Consider the following 22,685-nt stretch of genomic DNA (forward strand, 5'->3'; position numbering starts at 1 on the left):
GTTTTGGGTTTTTCCTTCTAAATGATATTGTCATAGTTAATGGGCTTTGCACTTTCAGTTGATTTGTCGAAAGTGATATAAATCCAGCACTTGTCCATCCATATACTCTGATTGTGTTTTAGTAGCCAATAGTTCAACACTTTCAATTTCTGGATAGGTTAGCAAAACAATCTAGGACCATAAAACACACTAAAATCTCTTTAAACTATATGTAGTTCATAAGCCCCTTATTAACTTTAATGATCTAACTGTGGGTAACAGTTACTCTGTCCCATGTACCTCTTTTATTTAGAATTCTTAAAATAAAGAGTTCATAATAAGGAACTGGAGGAATGAAAATAATTTTGGTTAAGCCAAAACTTAACAAAAATTTATGCAACAAATCTTTGGAACATTCAATACTGTAACAGGTTACGAACAGGTAAACAGTTCCTGCTGTGTAAACATTGAACATAAATGCACACATTATCAGGATCTCCTGTGGGCTGAAAGTGAGCTGCACCCTGTACAGTGAGCAACATAGCTGAAAATTGGCCAGTTTTATGGATACATATTTTTTCATCAGTTGTTTCCCATCTCCCTCTGTGATTGTCTTTGTCAGATACCCCAAGTGTTATGTGTCTATAGCCTTGTTAATAACCCATTACAATGACAGTTAACATCAGTTGAGCATCCTTCCACATTTCAACAACTTTTTGATCTTTAAGGCAAAATTTAAGCACAGTTCTGTTCCTTTCTCAGCTTTGAAGACCAATTTATTATGCATGCATATATATATGCACCTATATATATGCACAGATAAGAGATGTTAATAAAGCTTTATTAACATAAACAGGGAAAATGCACAAAAGGTATAGGTTAATGGCTTATCAAAATGTAAGCATTTGTGGAATCACATTTAAGTCAAGAAATCACTACTGCCTCAGAAGTTTGCCTTTTGCTTTCCTAATCACTCCCTTCCTTTCTTTCCCAAGAAACACTAGAACTCATTCAGTATGTATTTTTGTGTATTGTATTTCTTCCTCAAAATTTTATTTTCCAAACTCACTCACTGCTCCAAAATGTTGTATTACATCATTTTATCACACTTGTTTATTCATTCTGTTGATGGGCATTTGTTACATAGTTTTGATCTTTGTGATTCATGTTGTAATTGGCAGATTCTTCCTTGATTTCCTTGATCATTTATGAAATGGAGCAGTTTCATGTGTTTTTGAGCAATTAGCAATTGTTTTTCTGTGAAGTACTCTTTCAAGCATAATGTCTAATTTTGATTGGGCTGTTTCTTACTGACTTATGCTAACATGCAACCACAGATTAGCAAATGGTAAGTTGTGAAGCATTATGCTCTTACATTCGTGATCTTAAGGATTCGTTCATTGCTTTCTTTAAATCATTTTGCTACGGTTTATAACTTTCACTATCATTCACAGAAAACTTATCAACTTTGGTCATACTCTAAGGTATACTTGTTATCAATTTCATTTTTGTCATCTTTATTATTTTTCCTTCTTAGAGGTAAATTGTTATTTTTCTAGTTTCTAAAAAATCAAGATTTATTTTTAGCCATCCTTCTTTTCTAACATGTGATTTATTAGATATAATGCATCTGGAATCTTTAATTTTCTGATTGAGGAATGTCTATATGTGATCAATCTGCAAAAGTCAGGGCTACTTGGGAGAAAAGGATGAAATGTGGGAGGGAAGAACATCTGTTTAGTCATAGGATTTCAAAAATGGCATTTGGATAACAGGATTATTTCATTCTGTCATTATTTCCACAGCAGCAGGTAGTTGACTATCAAACATATCTGTGCTTTGCCTTATATAACTAAGGGTGTTGATTTGCAGCCAGTTCTTGGTCTCCGAACGGTCACTGTTATTTGGCAAGATGAAAGCCACCCTAACTCCTTCTTAATTTGACAACTCAATGAAGACTTTCCATATTTGTGCTAATCAGATGATCATGTAGCCCAAGTCAGGTCAGTCAGTACAAGGGGAATCCACTCCCTTCTAGGATTTTTATTTGTGCTCTTTGGGAAGCCTGGCTTATGGTATTTGACCTCTAAATTTCCACAAAAAGGAGTTAAAATTGACACTAAGAAAGTAGAAAGTATTCAAGAATATTTGGGGAGGCACTAAGTCCTGAAAACATTACCCAAGCCCTGAATCTAGTTCTATCAAGATTCTCCATTCCTTGGAGGCAGGTGCTGTGTTGCAGTGGGTTAAACCAGCATCCCATATGGGCACTAGTAGGAGTCCCGACTGCTTCACTTCTGATCCAGCTCTCTGCTATGGCCTGGGAAGGCAGTGTAAGATGGCCTAAGTCCTTGGGCCCCTGCACCTGCATGGGATACCCGGAAGAAGCTCCAGGCTCCTGTGTTCAGAGCTGTGCAGCTCTGGCCATTGCAGTCATTTGGGAAGTGAACCAGCATATGGAAGACCTCTCTCTCTGGCTCCACCTCTTTCTCTTTCAAATAAAGAACATAAATTAAAAAAAAAAAAAGCTCCTGCCTTTGGATTAGTGCGGTGCGTCGGCTGCAGTGCACTGGCCACGGCGGCCATTGGAGGGTGAACCAACGGCAAAGGAAGACCTTTCTCTCTGTCTCTCTCTCTCTCACTGTCCACTCTGTCAAAAAAAAAAAAAAAAAAAAAAAAAAAAAAAAAAAAAAAAGCTCTCCATTCCTATTCTTTTAGGCTGAGTTTAGTTATTGCTAATCTTTAGTAGATAAGCCACACTTTTATTTTCCTACATGCAATTTGTGTCAGATTTCTGTCATTTCACAATTGAAAATCTTCTTTTTTTTAAGATTTATTTATGTATTTGAAAGTCAGAGCTACACAGAGAGAAGGAGAGGCAGAGAGAGAGAGAGAGAGAGATTGATCCATCTCCTGTTTCACTCTCAAATTGGCCACAACTGCTAGAGCTGCGCTGATCTGAAGCCAGGAGTCAGGAGCTTCTTCTGAGTCTCCCACGTGAGTGCAGGGGCCCAAGCACCAGGGCCATCTTCTACTTCTTTCCCAGGCCATAGCAGAGAGCTGGATGGGAAGCGGAGCAGCTAGGTCGAACTGGCACCCATGGGATGCCGACACCGCAGGTAGCAGCTTTACTGGCTATGCCACAGCACTGCCCCCACAACTGAAAATCTTAACCTTCATGGGTTTTAAACTTTACTTCGTTGCACTTGTCTAAGTATAATTTTATTTTTACTTCAATGCCATTCTCTGACACTGTAATCTCTCTGTAATTAGCAGCAGCATCTCAACTGTTCAAAGCTGCCCCACAATACCTAGAATGGTTACTAACCATAATCAATACTCAATATTATTGAGTGAATAAACAATCCAAATCAAGTATTTTCCCAGACACATTAAGAAAGGTTTTAAGAAATTAACATTGAGGAGATAAATTTTGTATGCATGACAGCTTTCAATTTTTTCAAGTAGTTGACAATTTTTATATAGATAATGTGATTGTTTTATTTTGTAGTCATCTCCACATAGTGATTGCCTAAGATAATTAATATGAACTAAACCAATGCCTCTTTGATAGGTGAACTTGTGCAAACTATTTCTCTGTGCCTTGGTTTGCTTAATAATGAAAACCACTTACCTCAAGGTAGGCCCTTGTAAACAGTATCTCAGGAAGAATTACTATTAGCACAAAGGAACTAAGTAGATAAGCAGAACAGAAGACAGAACGTATGGACAGTTCAAAACCAAGTGCTTGAGTGGACAAAAACAAAGGACCGGGGCTGCATAACACTGACATTTTTATTAGAATTCATTTGTAACAAATGGAACTTGTGTCAGCAAAGAACTGATTTTCATACAGACTTCTTTCGCCACCAATGTAACGAAGTAAGAAAATAAAAAGCACGCCTTTCATTCTGTAAAACATTTACGCGTACTACTAATTAGAGGTAATTGTATTTTTTTAACAAGCCATTTTACAAGTTATTTTTTTTTAAGTTTTTCAGTCTATGCATCCAAAACGAGAGCAAAGAACACAACTGTTATCTTTGTAAAGACACTCCAAGCTTGGATGGCAAAGCCACGTAACGGATGGATAGGATGGATCTGTAGCCTTCTGATCTCTGCTGGAGTATCAGGGCACTCATGAACCAAAAAGGAAATCAAAACCCCAAAAGGAAAATGAACAGGGAATTCAAAATAAAGTGGATAAAGGATAAAAACAAAGCAAAATGAAGACAAACAGGAAAGAAAAAAAATGTGCATTACTGCAGATTTTTTCCTTTCCTGTTTCTATATTGTGTTATTTACATACACATAAATGAATTTCTGAAGCAGTTTCTTACAGATGGGTTCAAGTAATAACATTATTGGGTGTAGAATCAATAGGGCAGTGCATAGTACAAAGGTATAGAAAGTGCAAAGCTCCCTAGAGGCCCTTCCCTCCCCTGGCTGTCCTCGCCGTTGTCTAACCATGCAAATCATTTTTAAAAAAGAGCTAAAATAAAGTTCTGTACAAATCACTTTTTATATATTTTGATTTTTTTACCATTGTAACTAATTACAAAATTATACATAACTACACATACATAGGTAAATAATAGCACCGTACTGGTTATGGCGATGAAAATAATCGGAAACCGGAAAGGTTATTGAAATGACAGATAAAGATGTTTACCTGGGAAATTAAAAATTGAATGGTTGTACAGAAAAATATAGAGTGGAATGCACATCAATGACAGTAAGGGAGTTAGTTCTAGGAACAGCTCCTGAACAGTGAGATTTTTGGAATAGTCTCCGCCTCATTCGTCTATGGTATGCATCCCATTCGTTTCCTTCTGGTGATTAGTGCCGTCCTTCCCTTTTACCAAATGGGCAGTGTTTGTTTCAGGGAGACAAACTGCTCATTGGTCAGTCGTTTTGGTGTGCAATACTCCATCCGAGTCTACATGTCCAACATGGCATGTCTGGTTGATGCAATGTCTGTCTGACCCCCTTTGTTTCATTAAAGAAAATTACAGCACTGAGTAATCTGGCACTTGGATAAATCTCCAAAAGATACAAACTGAAAGAAAACAATAACAGACCCACATAGTGCACATTCTTCTCTGGTTCTGATGTAGATTAGAGAGTCTCATTCTGAGGTAGCCTTCTAGATACTTTTTTTTTTAAGAATTATATAGCTTTTTTCTTTTTTTTTCTTTTTATTTTTTTTTATAAAAGTGCTCAAATATGATGCTTGCAAGTGTTTGGTCTCTTGGATTTCATTCTGCTAGTGATGGGAAAACATGAAAACAAAAATCCTTTCATGCAGAATATCCATGAAGCAAAAATTAAACCAAAGTATCATATCTATACCAAAATGCTTTTAGAGTTCCATGGAGTTTTTGAACGTTCTTTAAAATCATGTGGGACGTGGCAAGCTCATGCCATCATTCATGGCTTCCTAGAGAAATTATGGTGGAAGAATCATGTCGGAGATATATATTGTTTATCTGGCCTTTTAGAAAAATCCTAATGGAATAGCGAATCCATTCTAAATTGCCAATGATGTTTGCTACTAAAATAAGTTTGGTGCAGTTACTGCATGTTCCCGAGTAGATTTGGAAGGGATTATAAATAAAACAAGTAGCTTTTCCTGATGTTGACAGTTATGAAAGGAAAAAGGGCCCTGATTATCCAAGTGCTTTGGGCTGGTAAAATCACTACCATCTTCTACTTGGCTGAAAACTAGGAATGCATATTATTCAAAGAGTTTTTGTACATGTGGTAAACAGATAATGCTTTAATTGAAAGAGTAACAGAAAATGAACAACTAATGGAAACATGAACCAAAAGGTAAAAAGAAATGCTATTAAAATAGGCATCAATTATAAGGCACTCTAAATGCAAAACTAAAACCAAAGCAAAACAAAGTACAGCACTTCCCAGGAATGCTGTATGCCACAAAATGATTCTGACTGAACAGAGTAACATGAGTTTGGCTTTGCCCCTGTTACATATCATAAATGCAAATTTCATAGCACATACTATAGACAATATACGATTGAATACACTTTTTAAAAACGACTTGATAGCTGATATATTACAACATTCTCCCCTCCTAAAGGGATATGCACTGACCTTTCCCACATGCACACCTCTTAGATATTCAATAATTTTTATTGCACTAGAGTGTTTAGAAATATTGAATTTTGTTGGAAGCCTGGTGAAGAAAACAGTATTTGTGAAAGGACCAGGTGGGTGGAGGGCAATGGGGTAGGAAATTAGGGGGTGAGGTTTGGCAATCACTGATGTGCATTCCTCATTTCCCTTTGAAAAATTAAAGTTCTGTGATATTAAGAAATATCCATGTCTCATAAAATTAAGAAAAAATTGAAAAACATGAGTATAATAGCTTTTCTACCTTTAAAAAACTAAATCATGGGAGAACTAAAATGACAGCTGTATCTATCTTTTGGAGTGGACATACTGTCTATATATACATAGACACCCTCATAAAATATGGATATATATGTATATATGTTAGCAGCAACTTTATACTTTGCGCCTCCCTGTTGATTCCCAAAACAAAACAAAACAAAATTGTCTGACAAGAATGGGTACTTTCTCACTAACCCAAAACTGAACAGAAATGTAAAAGTAATATGTGACAAATCAATAACGTAGATTAAGTGTATTGCACAAAAATGTGCAAAGTTTCAAATTATTTGATATTTCTACAGCAAGAAATTACAGATAACAGTTCTACAGCTTAAAAAAACCTACAATTTGGAAATAAAAAAATGAAGAATTATGTAACTTTTTTTTAAAATCCACTTTATCGAATGATACATTTTGTTAAAAAAAAGTTTACACAGTTAGAAATGAAGCACAGGTCAGCAGTATCTTTACAATACTAAAAAACTAAACCAAGGACTTTCTTTTTAAACATTCCCTCCCCCCCACCCCGTTTCTTCCTAAAATGTTATTATGAGCATATGGTGGGAAGGGGCGATGCCAAAGCACAGTCCATTTGTCTGAGAGAAGCCACACCAGCAAACGTCTTGCATCTATCAAGCAATCCTGAACAAGATGGTGGTTCTTTGCTGTGATTTCTTCTTCCCTTTGTTTTGAATCCTTGAGGTATCTGTAGATAAAATCCTTCAGATGCCCCATAAGTCAGGATTCTCTGTAATATTTTTTCAGGTTAGATTATTAAACTGGATTCTTGGTCCACCTGGAATAGTTTGTTTTTCATTTGTTTTGTGTGTAATAGTCCCACTATGTGGTTGTTAGCTAGAAGTTAAGAAGGACTTCTCAAGTGCCCTGTATGGCTCAGAAGAGACTCCATGGATACTGAAGGGCCTGCAGTAAAAATCCAGAATGGGTCAAGGGTTTCTACGTTGCATAGTGATCAAAGCTGCCCAGGTACTCTAGTGCGGCTCGATAGCAAAACTGATACTGATCCTGCAAGAGACAAGACATGGGGAGAGAAGGGAAGAGACTATGAGCATATCTTAGTAGAAAAATAAAAGTCAATATTGGAAAACAAAGGGACATCTATGGGGACAAAATTACTACCCCTGTCAATCAATTCGATCCAATGATCAATCAGTTATGGCAAACAAAGAACAATCAGCCACATGGAGTGTTTAGTAACTTCACTAATCAATTTGACTAAAATAGTCTCCTAACTCCACATAGTGCCAGCTCCAGTGAACATTATCTTCCAGACGAGTGTGAAATCTTTTCCAAGACACATCAATAATTATCACCAACTGAATATGCAAACTCCTTACTTCCTGCAGTCATTGTTTATAATTATCTGCTTATTCGTGATAACTAATTCTTAGTTTGTATATTTAGGAAAGACTGATACAAACCGTCTTGAAGAAAATCTGAATTTACTTATTTTCTGGGCTATGAATAACAGAGTTTGAATCTAAAAAAATATGATTGGACAGCAGATCCTTGCTGGTAATGAGGCTTACTCTTATTTCTGATGTTCATTTGTAAGTGACAGAGGTAGCCGAAGGTAGCATCTGAGAAACATCAGACACACAAAGCCAGTGACTCAAGGTGCTGGATTTTCCAGCTTTTTATGTCTGAAAATGGCATCACAAGATTGGTTGTCCACATCCAAAAATACTTGTGCCATTTGGCCAAATTCAGTGTGAATTTGTTAGTTGTCTGTTCTACAAAGGCTCATACTAAAATAAAACAGTATGAAACATGCCTTTTTCAGACAAGGAAGAATGCTGTCATATTGGAACAAATTGGAGCATTGTTGGAAAGATGGCAAAATTACAATTTACAGGTTAACTATAGGGATGCGAAAAGTAGGATTTTCCCCATAAGAGAAACTTATCTTCAGTAGCCAATGGGGCTGAAAGTAGATAGTTTCTATTTTGCTAAATGTGCATTCCTCCACAATAAAAATGGTAATACAAAATAAATAGAGTTTGCTTTCCCGTCTTGTCACAGTAAGTTGCTTGGCTAAATGTTAAGGGTTTTTAAACGTCCAATTTCCCTCTGTCACCCCCAACACCCATTAAGTATGTCAGGCTGACATAATGTTTTGAGCACTGCAAGCCAAAGGCTTGTACTATTTTGAAATCAAAGTCTGGAAGATACTGTGAATGATGTATTTAGCAACACATGTAAATTATATAATTTAGTGGCTGTTTGAGGAACATAAACAGTATCACTCATCCTAAGAAATGAACAGTCAATAGGCCAGACTGGCTACATCACTAGCTCATATTATGCTGGGAAATATCTAAATTTCTTTATCAAGCATTGGCATAGAAAGGTTTATGTAGGACCCCAAAATTTAAAAGTACCATTGTTAAAAAATGCAATATACAGCACTTGATATTTCTGTAGATTTACAAAGAGAGAATAAAGATGTAAAATGGGCTGAGGGTATAGCATGTGGCAGACACAGTGTTTTATTTATTTATATATAAATATGCACTTTATGTTAATAAGAATATAATGAATTTTAACAATTTGCTATTTTATAGGACATAAATGGTCACATAGTGACAATTTCCTGAGTTCAACCTAACATATAATATTACATCACTTCCACAACACTAAGATATTGATAATGTCACACAATTGAGGAGGAATATGAGGTTCAAAACTACTAAAGGATTCAATGCTTTTCCCACCATATCTTGTTGTACTTTGCATGTGGTGTGGGGAGTCCCTGGACTCTGAGGTTCTGGTTAGTAAAACTTCGGTTCAAGCGATGTGATGACCTCATAGAGATTTTTCTCACCTCAGTCTGTACCATGGCTGGCCGTTGTGTTCTTAACATTTTGACAGTCTGGAAGATATCTACAACTCCTTCATATCTCATTCTTTCCAAGACAATGCTGAGTGTGATGAAGACTCCGGTTCTTCCAACACCCGCACTGCCACAATCACAAAGGTAAAGTTAATGAAAGGAGCAACTCATAGTCCTGGCTAATGTGTTCGGAGGTGGCTGTTCTGCCACCAGCTTCCACATTCCAATGTCCAGGAAAGTGTGATACCGAGTTCACAAAATGACAAATCTTGGGTGGTGTGTTGTAATAACATGTGAGAATGAATGTGGAGCGATTCGGATTAAGTCTTATAAAGTCAAATGACTTTTCAATTGGGGATATATGCCATTCTAGAAAGACCAGGAAACCAAAATATATTGTAAAGTAAATGGCTAAAAGAAAAGGTAAGTAAAATAAAGGCTTATAGTCGTCATGCGGACCCTGAAATGCAGACCTTTCCTACTGAACAATTTAAAAGCACAGAATCATTCTGAACAGATTGAAATGAACTGAGCAACTGTAACTTCTACTGTGCATTGCTCTCTCCTTTCAGTCACTTAAAATCCATGCAGGGCATTACACCTCTTAAACATATATGCAAGATACCCAGACTAGTCAAATAGTGACAACTGTTGTGATTTGAGCAAAGAGAAGGCAGAGTTAGACACTGAGAGAGAGAGAGAGAGAAAGGTCTTCCTTTGCCGTTGGTTCACCCTCCAATGGCCGCTGCAGCCGGCGTACCGCGCTGATACGAAGCCAGGAGCCAGGTGCTTCTCCTGGTCTCCCATGGGGTGCAGGGCCCAAGCACTTGGGCCATCCTCCACTGCACTCCCGGGCCACAGCAGAGAGCTGGCCTGGAAGAGGGGCAATCGGGACAGAATCCAGAGTCCCAGCCAGGACTAGAACCCAGGGTGCCAGCACCACAGGTGGAGGATTAGCCAAGTGAACCACGGCTCTGACCTGAGCAAAGAGATTCTCTAACAAGGTTTTTTTGACATGAGATGTTTCACTTAAATCTTTGGGAGGGCCTGTGAAAATCCTGTAAATATATGTATGGCTTCTGTAACTGTATTTTTTTCCCTGTTTCCTGAAATGTAATTTTCAGCAGGCTATCAAAGTTTTCTCTAATCAAAAAAAAAAAAAAAGTTGCGAGCCACTGATCTGTACACTTATCTACTACTTTTAGATGATCAGTAGCTGAAACTCCAGGATTCCTCTCACCATGTTAGCAAGGTTTTGAGTTCCTCTCTGTTATTTTTACTTTTTAAAGATAATTCCAGAATCTTCACAGCAGCAAGAAAGAAAATTAATTCATAGTCCTGGTGCACTTAAGAAGTAGGAGAGCATCTGGAGGTTTAGGTAATGAGAAAAACAGTGAATATAATCTGAAAAATCCCTACAATTTTGGATCCTAATTAAATGGCATGTGTAACGCTTGGGCAAAGGCTGTAGAAAATGGATGGATTCATTTACTTGGGGATGTAGCTGACAGGCATGTATAAATAGTGTGTCCCTTTTTAAACTGTGATTTCTGAAGAGCCTAAAACAGAAAATGGGAAGCAAGGCTTTAAAATCCACGGGCAGCAGTCACAGCTTCTGTGAAGACGCAGCCGATGACCTTGAAGGTCCCTTTTCAACCTTGAAAATCTCGCACAGTCCTGAAGGACTGTGATTTATGACCCTTTTGTTGAATGGTCCAGGTACTCCAGAGTCTATTGTTTTGATTTGCCTGGTCAGATGCAACAAAATGCAGTGTTTCTGGCTTTCTACTAAGTCCTTTCAAAGAAAACAACAGATTTGGCCTTATAACGTCTACATTTATTTACTTTATCATGTTAATTCATTAAAATGTAAATAAAGGAAGTGCTATGTTCAGGACAGTTCTAGATAAGAGGACATATCTAGTCTTAAGTGAAAAACTTGCCATAGTGTTTCTTTGAAGAGATGTTAAAATCATTTTGTGAGAACAAAAGTGGTAAGTAATCTACACAGAAATACTTATGTATTTATGGGAATGGTTAAAAGCTTATAATGTACATTAAGTTAAATACAATCCTTTTCCTTATGGCAAATGCCAGAGAAGGCTTAAATTAGCATTCAGAACAGTTACATGCAAAGTTAAATATCCAGGTAATCCAAGCCTAATATAGTCCATCCACTTTGAATATGAGTCCGTGTATTATCTCTTATATGTTCTTTGGTTGTATGGAGGACTTTTTCCAAGTCAACACAAAATGTCTGTTTCTCACATAATATACCATGGCTGAGAAACAAAGTGTACTAGAAAGTGTTTTAGAGATCAGCTGAAAAAATTGGGGTCTAGAGACTTTTTCCAATTTTCGTGGAGTTTCTTAATAGCAGAACTGGGACTAAGACACAGATTAAGCCAAGGTCTAAGATTTTTCCTGTTTTGGAACTTTCACACAGTCTGTCATTAAAAACTATATATTTAAGCATTGGAGTAAAAAAAATTTAAATAAACTGTCTCAAGATTTTGCTTGTAAGATTGGAAACTGAGATGTCAAACTGGTTTCATCATAAAATTTTTAGCTTAAACAAAAGTAGCCAAATTCCTTTTGCTATGAGGTTTTTGCAAAGTAAGTTTCAAAAGTACAGACTTGATAGTGAATGTCTAAACCATTTGCTTGTTCTTCCTATTAACTTCAATGACTTGAATTATAAAACGTTCTATAAACTATTGAAAATAATTAACTTTAAGGTGCTTCATTTTCTGATATGGCGACAATTTTCAAGCAAATTGCATTTTTATCTGTGGTATCATTCTAATCACTTATTGGCTGGCAAGAATTAGTATTGTCATTAACTCTTGATAGCTATTTATGGTTTGCTCAAGAAGACAAACATAGGAGAAAGATGCAGAAAGATAGTTATCAGTGCAATGCTATGAAATCAAGGCAAGTCGGAAATGATTAACAGAGCAAATTATTAGTAAGGAATGCACCAACAACTCCTATTAAGGTAAAATTGGCAAGAAAAGCTACTATTTTGTTTTGTTTTATTTTTCTTAGGATAGATATAGTGGGGTGATGAAAATCTCTCTATGCTTATTTTAATTTTATGGTAAAGAAGTTAAGTGAATCCTTTAAGTTTCACCATATAATTCTGAGAACAAAGTTTCATTTAAAGCAGATGTGCTTCAATAAGCCTATATAGGCAATGAATAGGCAACAACACAAATTTTCAGAGTTATCATTGCATAAATCACAAATGGAAACTTAACACTCTTGATCTTGAACTCACCTGCAATGGACTGAAATGGGTCCATCTTGGCCAAACTGCTCTTTTGTTTTATGAACTTGGCCGATGAAGTCAATAAATCCTTCTCCAGATTTTGGCACTCCTTGTTCTGGCCAGTCAGTGAACTGGAACTGCCTCACTGTTCGGGACTGGCCGTCCTTTAGATGGAAAGCCACATACCAGCCACAAAGGAGGGTGCCAGGAGGATTCAGCAGGCACACAGACCACAAGAACAATCATAATTTTTTCCCAAAAATAAAAAGGGCAGAAGAGGTTAGGGGCACGTTTAACAGCAAACATAGCTATATGGGTATTTTATCTGCTATTCACGTATTTGCATTCACATGCACCTAAATCATAAATGTACTTCCTCTCACAATGCCCAGTTAAAAACCTACACTTCAGATAGTGAGTAGTCAATGCAGCTCCTGTTTTAGCAAATGACCCAAGACCCAAAATTTGAGATCAAAACACTATGCCTACATGGTTTCCTACAAGAAAAATATATACTCCATGTTAAACAATGTAGAGCTCAATAAATTCTTACTACTGAAAGGAGTATCCAGACATGCCATACAGACCAGAGGTTTTGCTACTGTCTTAACAATCTGTTATCTGCTCTGCTTACATATTTCTAGCACTGTCAGATGACAAATGTGACATTCAGAAGATCTGACAGAAACTGGATAGTTGCTGTTAACCTAGATGCCCACATGTCTCAGAGGCATACATACAATTTTTAGCCAACAGAGGAGACACATGTGTCCCATGTGACTATGGTCATAAGCAGGAAGTAGACACCCCTCAAGTATATCAAAGAGATTATCAGCAAATAAATGCCCTTTTCTGAAAGAGGACTCTTCTTGGTGGAGCACAGGAATTAGGAAGGATGTGGGGGGCTTCATACAAAGAAACCAAAAGGCAGAAGGAACACAAACCAGATGTGAGAAGAGTGTTTCCTAAAGCGATTAGGCAAAATTGCTCTGACTCATGAAGTACAAGTGGCTTGAAAAGAAGATACTAAACACTTCTGATTCCTTCTGGAGTTTATGATATTTCTGGAAGCACAATAAGAGCTGAAGGGATGCTCTGTTTACAGAAGCAGAAATAACAATTATGCCCATCAACTTCCCCCTCTGGTTCATCTAAGAAGAGATAACTCAAACTCTTTCAAAAGTGGAGAGACTGATCCTACTTGAAGGGGCCCTGTTCCCAGGTGGCTCCTTCCACTTGAAGAGACTTCAACTTGGACTGCCTTTCCATTTCTGTTAATACCTATGTTCCCATTAAATTTCTTTTGAAAGCAGACATACATATTCTGAGGATTCTGGGTAAGTAGACAGAGATGCAATCTTTCTCATTCGGTCATATGGAGAAGAGCAAATAACTGAACTTGAGGTGGGCACAAACCAACTAGCTTGGTAGCTCCCACAAGTACAGGGTGGATTCTTCACTGAAATCATTTGGGGATGGAGGTAAAAACAGGAAGATCACACCAGCTCGGTCGGAACACTGGGAAACCCACCAGTAACCACATGGCCCTATAACTAACTCGTGGAGGGTTACCATAGAAGCATGATTTACTTCTCTATGTTTCTGCAAAAGGTTTGGAAAGCACAAGAAGCAAAGCCAGAAGCCAGGTAATGCAGATTTTTCTCCTCTAAATGTCCTTGGGATTTCATTTTTGACCACAGTGGCTTTTAATAGCAAAAAGAGGTCATGTGCACAAACCCTTACTATTTGGAGGACAGACCACTTGACTATGTTTAAAGGTTACCTGTTTAATAAGACTGTATTTTCAAGGAGCAACTTGCTTTCTAAACTGGAAAGTTGAGATTAGAAACACCCCAGGAGCACAAGCAGCAAGTGCTGTGGTAGCTAAAATTATATATATATATATATATATGTGTGTGTGTGTGTGTGTATATGTGTATATATATATATATATATATAATCTCAGGGACACAAGTGAGCAAGTTCCTGTTTCAATCTTTCTTTCACTTATGGTGAACTGGATTTAATTTAGGAATGCAAAGAGAGGTAAAGGTGTCTCTGCCATTGGTGAAGCCTTCCTTCTAATTTTTATCATCTGAAATACTTGCTGAGCTTACTTATAAAGCATTTAAAATTTTCTCCCTTATACCTATTTTCAAATTCTGAAAGGCCATGATTTTATTATTATTTTTTAGTTTTTAACAATATAGTGAGTCACCAAGGCATTCTTGCTTCCTCAACCCAAACATAAGACCCAGGGACTTAACTACTGCCTTGAGAACACTAACCTTCAGGGTAGTTAATACTTTAGATTTTCTGGGATTAGCAGGTCTGTCACCTGGGCCAGCCCTCCTGCTAACCACTTTCTTTTTCACTTTAGGTCAACAGCCAGGGCCAGGCTTTAGGGATTAGCAGACAATCTCTGAACATGAATTTGGGAAAGCTTCTTCCAGAAAAAAACAGTGGATCAAGTAAATAGCTTTACCCTGGAGTTTTATTCAACCCACCCGTGGGGACATTTCCAAAACATAGCAGGGCTTTGAACTGACCCTTTCTCCCCAAGATGTATTTGTAAACATGGTTTGAAAGTAGCCAAAAGGCAAATATATTAAACTTTATGCAGAGAATATCTTACATCAGAGCTGAACCTTGGATTCAGCAATCTAGATAAGAAATGCAGAATGAAAATTAGCCAACAAGGGTTATGGGTGCACTGCTCTCATGGGCAGACACTTTAGTACATGGAGGAATAAACCATGCCAGGAATCAAATTAGAATGTGCAAAGCTTGTCAGATTCTTCTAAAGAATGCCATTTGCTCTGCAGTTTTAAAATCATACCAAATTAACCTCCCAGTCCACATGACCTAAAGGGCTTTGCAAAACAACATATTTACAGCCTCAAGTAATGAAGAAGTCAAAAAAGCTCCAAAGAGAATGAGCTGAGAAGGTGACTGTAAGCACAGCCAACCAATCAGTAAATGCTTCCCAGAACAAACACTCACCAAGTGCATCCCAAAAGTTGAGCTGCCAGATGTTATGTTTGAATGGAAGCCAAACCTGGGTTTGAGAATGCATGCCAGACAGAGGATAAGCTTCTCTTTTATATATATATATTTTAAAGTCCTCCAGGTTGGGTGATTTCTTTTCTCCTTGGGAATATGGTCACTTGGCAAATATTTCTCCAAGAGAGGTAAATTTTAGACTATGTTTTAGCTAATGGTTAGGAGTCAAAGACTCTGCCAACTTACCCTGGCATCTGTGACCTTGAATTCCCTTAGGATATACTGTGGCATGTTGTACTCAGCCATGGGATCTACAACAAAGTACTGATATCTTGCAGATCGTTCTGCTGGCCAGTACTGATGACATTTCTCCTAAAAGGAGATAAAGTTAGTATTAATGTACACAAAGTGTAAATAAGGCTTTGGCTATTATCTATCTAATTCCTTTTTTCATTAATAAAGTTTCAAAATTCAAGGCAACTTGAACTGTGTGTTTTTCTTTTTGAAACCATAAACTCCTGGAGAAAAAAGAAAGCATTTGGCTCATATTTGCCCATGGTATCCAGCATAGGACTTGCAATTTAGTAGTTGCTTAATACATACTTGTTGAATTTAATACCTTCATATCTACAAGTTATCAAAACAGTTATATAAGTCCTTACATAGTGCGGGCAATGTAAATCATGCATTGCAAACACACAAAAGGTTTGCACCATTGCAAGTTGTAATGAAAATAATCATCAATATAAAGGCAGAAATAAGCCTCTGAATTGATCTAGTCCAATCTCAGTTGTCAATTGAGGAAACTGGGGCCCAGGTGGTTTTAATGACTTGGCTAAGCCCCTGCAGAGAGTAAACTATCAAATCAGGAGAAGTCAGTTACTTTCTTACTCTGATTTTCTTTTTTGCTCTCTTTGGGGCTCTAGAAGCTGGGTTCTAACTACAGCTTTACCATTTAATTTATACAAGAAGAGGGAGAGAAAAATACCTCTTGCAAATATGGCAAAAATGCTAGCAACTACTGAATCTCAAAGATAGGCTCGTAAGTATCTGTTTAATGTGTATTTAGGTACTTTTTAAAAAATTTTTTTTTAATTTTTTGACAGGCAGAGTGGACAGTGAGAGAGAGAGACAGAGAGAAAGGTCTTCCTTTTTGCCGTTGGTTCACCCTCCAATGGCCACCGCGGCCAGCGTGATGTGGCCGGGGCACCATGCTGATCTGATGGCAGGAGCCAGGTGCTTCTCCTGGTCTCCCATGGGGTGCAGGGCCCAAGCACCTGGGCCATCCTCCACTGCACTCCCTGGCCACAGCAGAGAGCTGGCCTGGAAGAGGGGCAACCGGGACAGAATCCGACACCCCGACCGGGACTAGAACCCGGGGTGCTGGCGCCGCAAGGTGGAGGATTAGCCTAGTGAGCTGCGGCACCGGCCTAAGTACATTCATTTTTAAAAAGTGGTGTAGGATTACTAGACTATATCCTTAGAACAATTATGCAACTTTCAAAATTTATTGAATGGGCATAGAAGGCAGGAAAGTAAGAATTTGTTTCAGGAATGAAAGAAAGATTTCTTCAACTAGAGAAATCACAACACATTTGCTCATGAAACTCCATCCTGTCCAATGTGAAAGGAAACAAGCATACAGTGAGAAGCAGATATAAGTCACTGGGAGCACTAGTTTCTATGATTTTTCTTTATTGGAAACTAAGCACTAGATCCATTTTCAAAATACACTTCAAAGAACCTGATGTGGCTTTGCAAATTAGAAACAACAAGGATTAATGAATGGTCCACATGTGTCCAGGATAGTTTCCTATCAAAGAAATGATGCTGGCACTTGAGTTATTAAAAAGAATTCCTCATTTATTTATATCTACAGTGAATGTGTATGAGGAGACACACCAAGGGTGGCACACACTTACTCTGCCCATCTCACGCAGCTTAGTGAGCATCACGACAATGGTGGAATTGTGTTCCCAGAGCATCCGCCAAAAGTCTTCGGTGGTCTCTGCCAAGGGCCCCTGGGTAGCAATGTAGGCTTTCTGTTGCCTAAGTTACAGAGGTTTAAAAAGCATGTTAAAGTATCCAGGGAACATACAAAAGCCCGCATGTGATATGAAAACATCAAGCATGCTGATGGGAAATGAAAATAGATTATCAATGCAATTGCAGTACATTCCTGTAAAGACTGCCTCATCAAGTAAAAGCATTTAATACATTTTGAGGACTTTGCAAACTACATTGCTTTGTTAATATTATGATGTATGTCTTTATCATTATTAAATTTCAGTGCAATGCTAATAGCTCAATTTCATGTGTCATACAAATCACTTAAGAAACACTTAATTGTATAGCTTCATTTTCTAGAAACAATTCTTACACCATCTATTAAATTTATGAAATATGGTGTGGAACAGATTCTTTATGAAACTCCTTCAAAATCCAAATGGATTCTAAGAGTGCATGCAGAAGGCCAGATTAAAAACTGCATAACTACAGCTTCTTGCTCCTATCCAAAATAATAAAAAATAAATACCAAGGGACTGAATGCTGACCTATGCAGAAAGAAAATGGCTTTGAATTGAGATGAAATTCATTCTGGTTATGAAACTAGGGCACATGTAAATATCAAGACTTTGGATTGTCAGGGGAGCAAAAGTATATACCTGTATCCATCAATAAAACTGGCATTGATGTAATCAGACCCTTCTACTCCTCGGATAGGCTGCAGGCATACCCTTGTGGATTCATATGGCATAATATTAACAAGGCGATTTTTGAATTTATTACATGGGAGATTGGCACTGATGAATCTTGAGGTGTGAGCTTTTGAGCTGGCTAGACGCTATTGAATAGAAAAAAGAAAAGAAAAATCCGACAAAGATAATTTTAGACTATGGTTGAATATAATGTACCAAAGATTTCCTTTTCACATATACATCTTTTGTTTACTTTAAAGTAAATGACTATTCAAACTGCACTGCTTTCTACCTCAGCCTAATGAATCTGTATAGCCTATTGAATTTTTAAATATCCTGTTCTGAGACTATGAGTTCTCAATTTAAAGTAGGATACAAAAGGCACAAGGTCTTGTTAGGAAGCAAAGAATAGAAGAGGGAAAGAGGAGGAAAGTGTCTTAGAATCAGATACTTGTAGAGAAGCTCAAATGACCTTTGTTCTGCACAAATTCAGAAGGTTAAAAAAGTGAAGGCACTACACAAAGACAATCCCAGGATGACGTACTCCTGAATAACCACGCTGCTCCCAGAGCCATACCTTAAACTCGAGCTCCATTCCTGTGACATTCTCTCCTGCTTCTATTTGTGTCAGCTTCTGAATGTAGGCATACAAGTTTCTAGCTGGCACTTCGGTATTTCCACAAGTCACTGCTTCTAACAGTGCATCGTGGATAAAGATGTATTGGTCTTCCGTTTGAACCATGTAATTCCTCTGGGCTCTCATTAAAGTTACATGGCCATAAATATCTACAGTTTTTTCATGCTTTATTCTTTCTAACATGGCATCTATTACGATGAAACAACCAGTTCGGCCGACTCCCGCACTGAAAGGAAGACAAAGAGAAAAGAAAAGCCCAAATAAACCCATCAGGACAAAAATACATCACAAAGATATTTTTTATTATTATGAACCAGGTTAATTCAAGTAGCTACTGGGATGATTCTGAAACATTCTCAAGTCGAAAGTATTATTAAGACACCATAACCAGAGTACTGAGTAACAAAATACTGAGTAAAATTAGTTTCATCAAAAATATTAAAATATTAGATCCATAATTACCATGCCCCTAAGATAAAATGGATTTGATTTTGAAACCAATATAGAAAAAGAAAACATTTAAGTTCTTTACATTTAAAAGATATTTTAAAAATCTTGTTTAATATCTAACTAGAGTATTTTCTTTTGCAAGTCCTCTTAGTCTACTTGAAGTCAATTTATAAAATAAAACAAAAACAAAACAAAACACCTAGTACATCGAATTGAAACATCATGTATTATAAAACTCAATAAACACATTCTAAAACCAATATGATGGGAAATATGTAATTAAAATGGGGGGGGCCAGCACTGTTACATAGTGGCTTAAGCTGTAGCCTGCAATGTCCGCATCCCATATGGGTTCTGATTCGATTCCTGGCTACTCTACTAACAATCCAGCTTCGTAACCTGGGAAGGCAGCAGAAGATGGCCCGAGTGTTCCGGCCCCTGTATCCACATGGGAGACCTGGATGGAGGTCCAAGGTTCCTTCCTAGCTTCAGCCTGGCCCAGCCCTGGCTGTTACAGCCATTTGGGGGAGTGAACCAGCAGATGAAAGATTCCTCTCTCTCTCTCTCTCTCTCTCTCTCTCTCTCTAAGTCTGCCTTTCTATTAAAAATAAAAAATCCTTTTAAAAAATCAAAATGTTATTGCATACTAAAAATAGTATAAAAGGATTAAAAAATAATGGTAGACAATGTAAAGTGTGTCTCTTGTCTTTATTCACCCCTTCTTCCCCTGGATTGAGTATATTTTGAAATTCCAGGTAAAATTCAAGTATTCTGCATAAGACAATAAAAGCTATAGCCCTTGTTATTGAAAGGGCTCTGAGGTGGTTTTTTTACTCCACTATTTGTAGAATTATGTATCATTTTCAAGTTGAGGAAACTGATTTAAAGAAGAGGGTATGAGAGTGTTAACAAGGCAAAATGGATGGATAAGATCTGGCAGTGCAAAGAGACTGTCTAACACACTGAACAGGGTTACAGAGTAGGGTGGCTGAAACGCTGAAATTTCCTCTGAAGCTAAGACAGAGTACTAGGAAAATAATACATCAGTGCCCTTACAACCTCAAGGTAAGCCTTGTGTGCTTTCTGTTTATCAGACCTTTCATGCTGGCACATGGATGTGGCAAGTGTGGTTCAATCCAAGTATGTTTTCCTCCTTCTGATCATACCTGTTTCTCTAATGGTAAATGTAATCAACTGGTAAACGTCTACGTATCTGTCACCACTTCACACACTGAGTGAGAGAGAGCCTCCTCCTTTGCTCCACGCCGCTCTTCCTGTCATCTGTGTATCAATGTGTTCATTTATCATTTATTTGCCCATCCATTCACTGATCTTTGCATTCAGTGAACTTTTGATTCAATGTACAATGAATAATGAAGTAATCTGATAAGTGAAATTAAGGATACAATACACATGACTAAAGTAGATTCTACTTTAGTAGCTCTTACAGTCTAACAAGGGACATAATGCTTTACATAACTGTTTTAACACAAGAAAAGAATATTGGTATACTGGGTGTTGTGGCTTTTGAAATTTGACTTGTAGGCCAGGGTGGATGAAGAGTTGAGAAAGCTGGAAAAGCAGAAGAGAAGGAACATATGGCTCTAGGAATGACATGTAAAACTCTCCTACACCAGAACTCCCACATGAGAGAGTTTAGTGAGCACCAGCATGCCTGCTTCAACTGAAATAGCAATTTATCTTTTGTGCCAAGTGGCTGCAAGGTGTGAGAGGGCATTTTTAATGAAATAATACCTTTATTTAATTACTGAACAGTATAGATCAAATTCTGCTTTCATACAGATGCCCTGTGGTCTACAGACTAGGATAAGTGAGAATTTGATATAACGTATCTTAAAATTGCTTACCGTTTAATGTCTTATGCCAGAGGGCCCCTGGTTACTGATTATAAGATTCCATTCAAGGTTTAAGCCGACAAAATGACATGACATTGAGCTATCATGCAAAAGCCTTCCGGGACACAGAAAATTAGAAATGTAGCATAGCCTTTGCAAGGAACCAATCAGAAACTCAATGCAAGTGTTACTACGGAGCTCTGTCAGCCTGGTGTTTCCAATACACTGAGATTCACGAAGTCCCACTGCATTAAGTTTGCCATAGTAAATAAACCTGCTAGATGGCAAGTTTTCCCCGTCATTCTGGATCCCCACCTCCATAGATGGGATTAAGTACCCTCTGTCCCGAATCACCTGGCACCTTAAAAAATTCCTCCACTACAGTCCCAGACAAAATGCATTATTAATTAGTGTGATAGGGCAGGCATATATAAACAAGCAGGCACATTTTCAGAGCAGGAATTGCATTTTTTATCTTTGTGCGCCCTGCACCAAGTCTGCAGTTAGGCATTCAATAATGTTTGTGAATGAATTAATGATTGACCCGAGAGGCCTAGAGTAATGAGCAGCCCATCCAGTGAGGTAAGCCTACTTACTTAGGAAGCAGACCCTTCAGGAAGCAGTGACGTGTATCCTGCCACATTTGCCAAAAGCTGGAACTATTCAAGGAATATGTGAAGATGGGAGCATATTGTATTTGACAGACAATAACAGGACAGGAAAAGTGCTTTAAATAGTCTCTATGTCCTAATAAGCCATCAGGTTGTAGTTAAGACAATCTAAGTAAGATTTAGCCAAGAAGAAGTTCATCTTTTGGGGTTTCTTTCCAACCCTGTTTGACAGTTTCTAAGATGATGAGTAACACATTGTATCCTTCTGGTTGTCTTTCTAAATAGTTTTCCTTTCATGTGTATACTGCTTCTAATGGAACACAACTTCATGCAGTACTTCCTGGAAGCACATCGTAGCTTTACAACTGAGTCCTATATATCAAGTCCATTCAAGACAATGGCAGGAATATTTCCCTAAATATGCATCAGGGACCATTCACATGTCTAGATGATGCATGGTTCTGTATTCTAGAAGAAAGCTACTACAGAATCTTGGAAATTGGTAGGAGAAACTTCAGTTCTAAACAGTATTAACTGCTTCTTGATGGTTGTGATTTATATTTTCTAAAAGTGAAGAAAAAAAAAATGTGCTCAAGCCTACATCATGAATTGTGGGAAGAAAATAAACGAGATGGTATGACTTAAACAAAACCTGTTTTCCCCACAAAACACAAAATATTGCTCACTGCTGTACTGTCCATATGGAAGGCAGAAAGGGAGCTGACCCTGGAAACTGAGATGTCACCTTCTTCCCTAGGGTAAAGAATTCTTGGAGACTTCAAACAAAAGACATGTGACTCAGTTTAATCCTAGATCATGAGATTCATGGTACTTTTTCCAGATTCCAATGGCAGTGTGTCCTTGAGAAAGTCAATTAACCTCTGTTTTCCCATTTTTCTTAAGTGATG

The 22,685-nt window shown here is 37.7% G+C and overlaps 1 protein-coding gene across 35 annotated transcripts in view; it reads right to left on the minus strand.

Moving 5' to 3' along the window:
* Positions 1–3,756: 3,756 nt before the first annotated feature.
* The window catches only part of PTPRD (protein tyrosine phosphatase receptor type D), a 1,783,257-nt gene continuing 1,764,328 nt past the window's right edge, over positions 3,757–22,685 (minus strand). For all 35 annotated transcript variants that reach the window (XM_089316625.1, XM_089316627.1, XM_089316774.1 and 32 more), the window contains 7 exons: positions 18,801–19,086; positions 18,191–18,369; positions 17,447–17,573; positions 15,771–15,896; positions 12,531–12,685; positions 9,242–9,377; positions 3,757–7,422 (listed from right to left, as the gene is read on the minus strand). In XM_089316625.1, coding sequence (XP_089172751.1) covers positions 7,354–7,422; positions 9,242–9,377; positions 12,531–12,685; positions 15,771–15,896; positions 17,447–17,573; positions 18,191–18,369; positions 18,801–19,086 — 1,078 coding nt within the window. In that variant the 3' untranslated portion in view covers positions 3,757–7,353. The remainder of the gene's footprint in view (positions 7,423–9,241; positions 9,378–12,530; positions 12,686–15,770; positions 15,897–17,446; positions 17,574–18,190; positions 18,370–18,800; positions 19,087–22,685) is intronic.

Source organism: Oryctolagus cuniculus, chromosome 1 (assembly GCF_051225735.1).
Source record: "Oryctolagus cuniculus isolate XC-2025 breed Fujian yellow rabbit chromosome 1, ASM5122573v1, whole genome shotgun sequence".
NCBI classification, from domain to species: Eukaryota; Metazoa; Chordata; class Mammalia; order Lagomorpha; family Leporidae; genus Oryctolagus; species Oryctolagus cuniculus.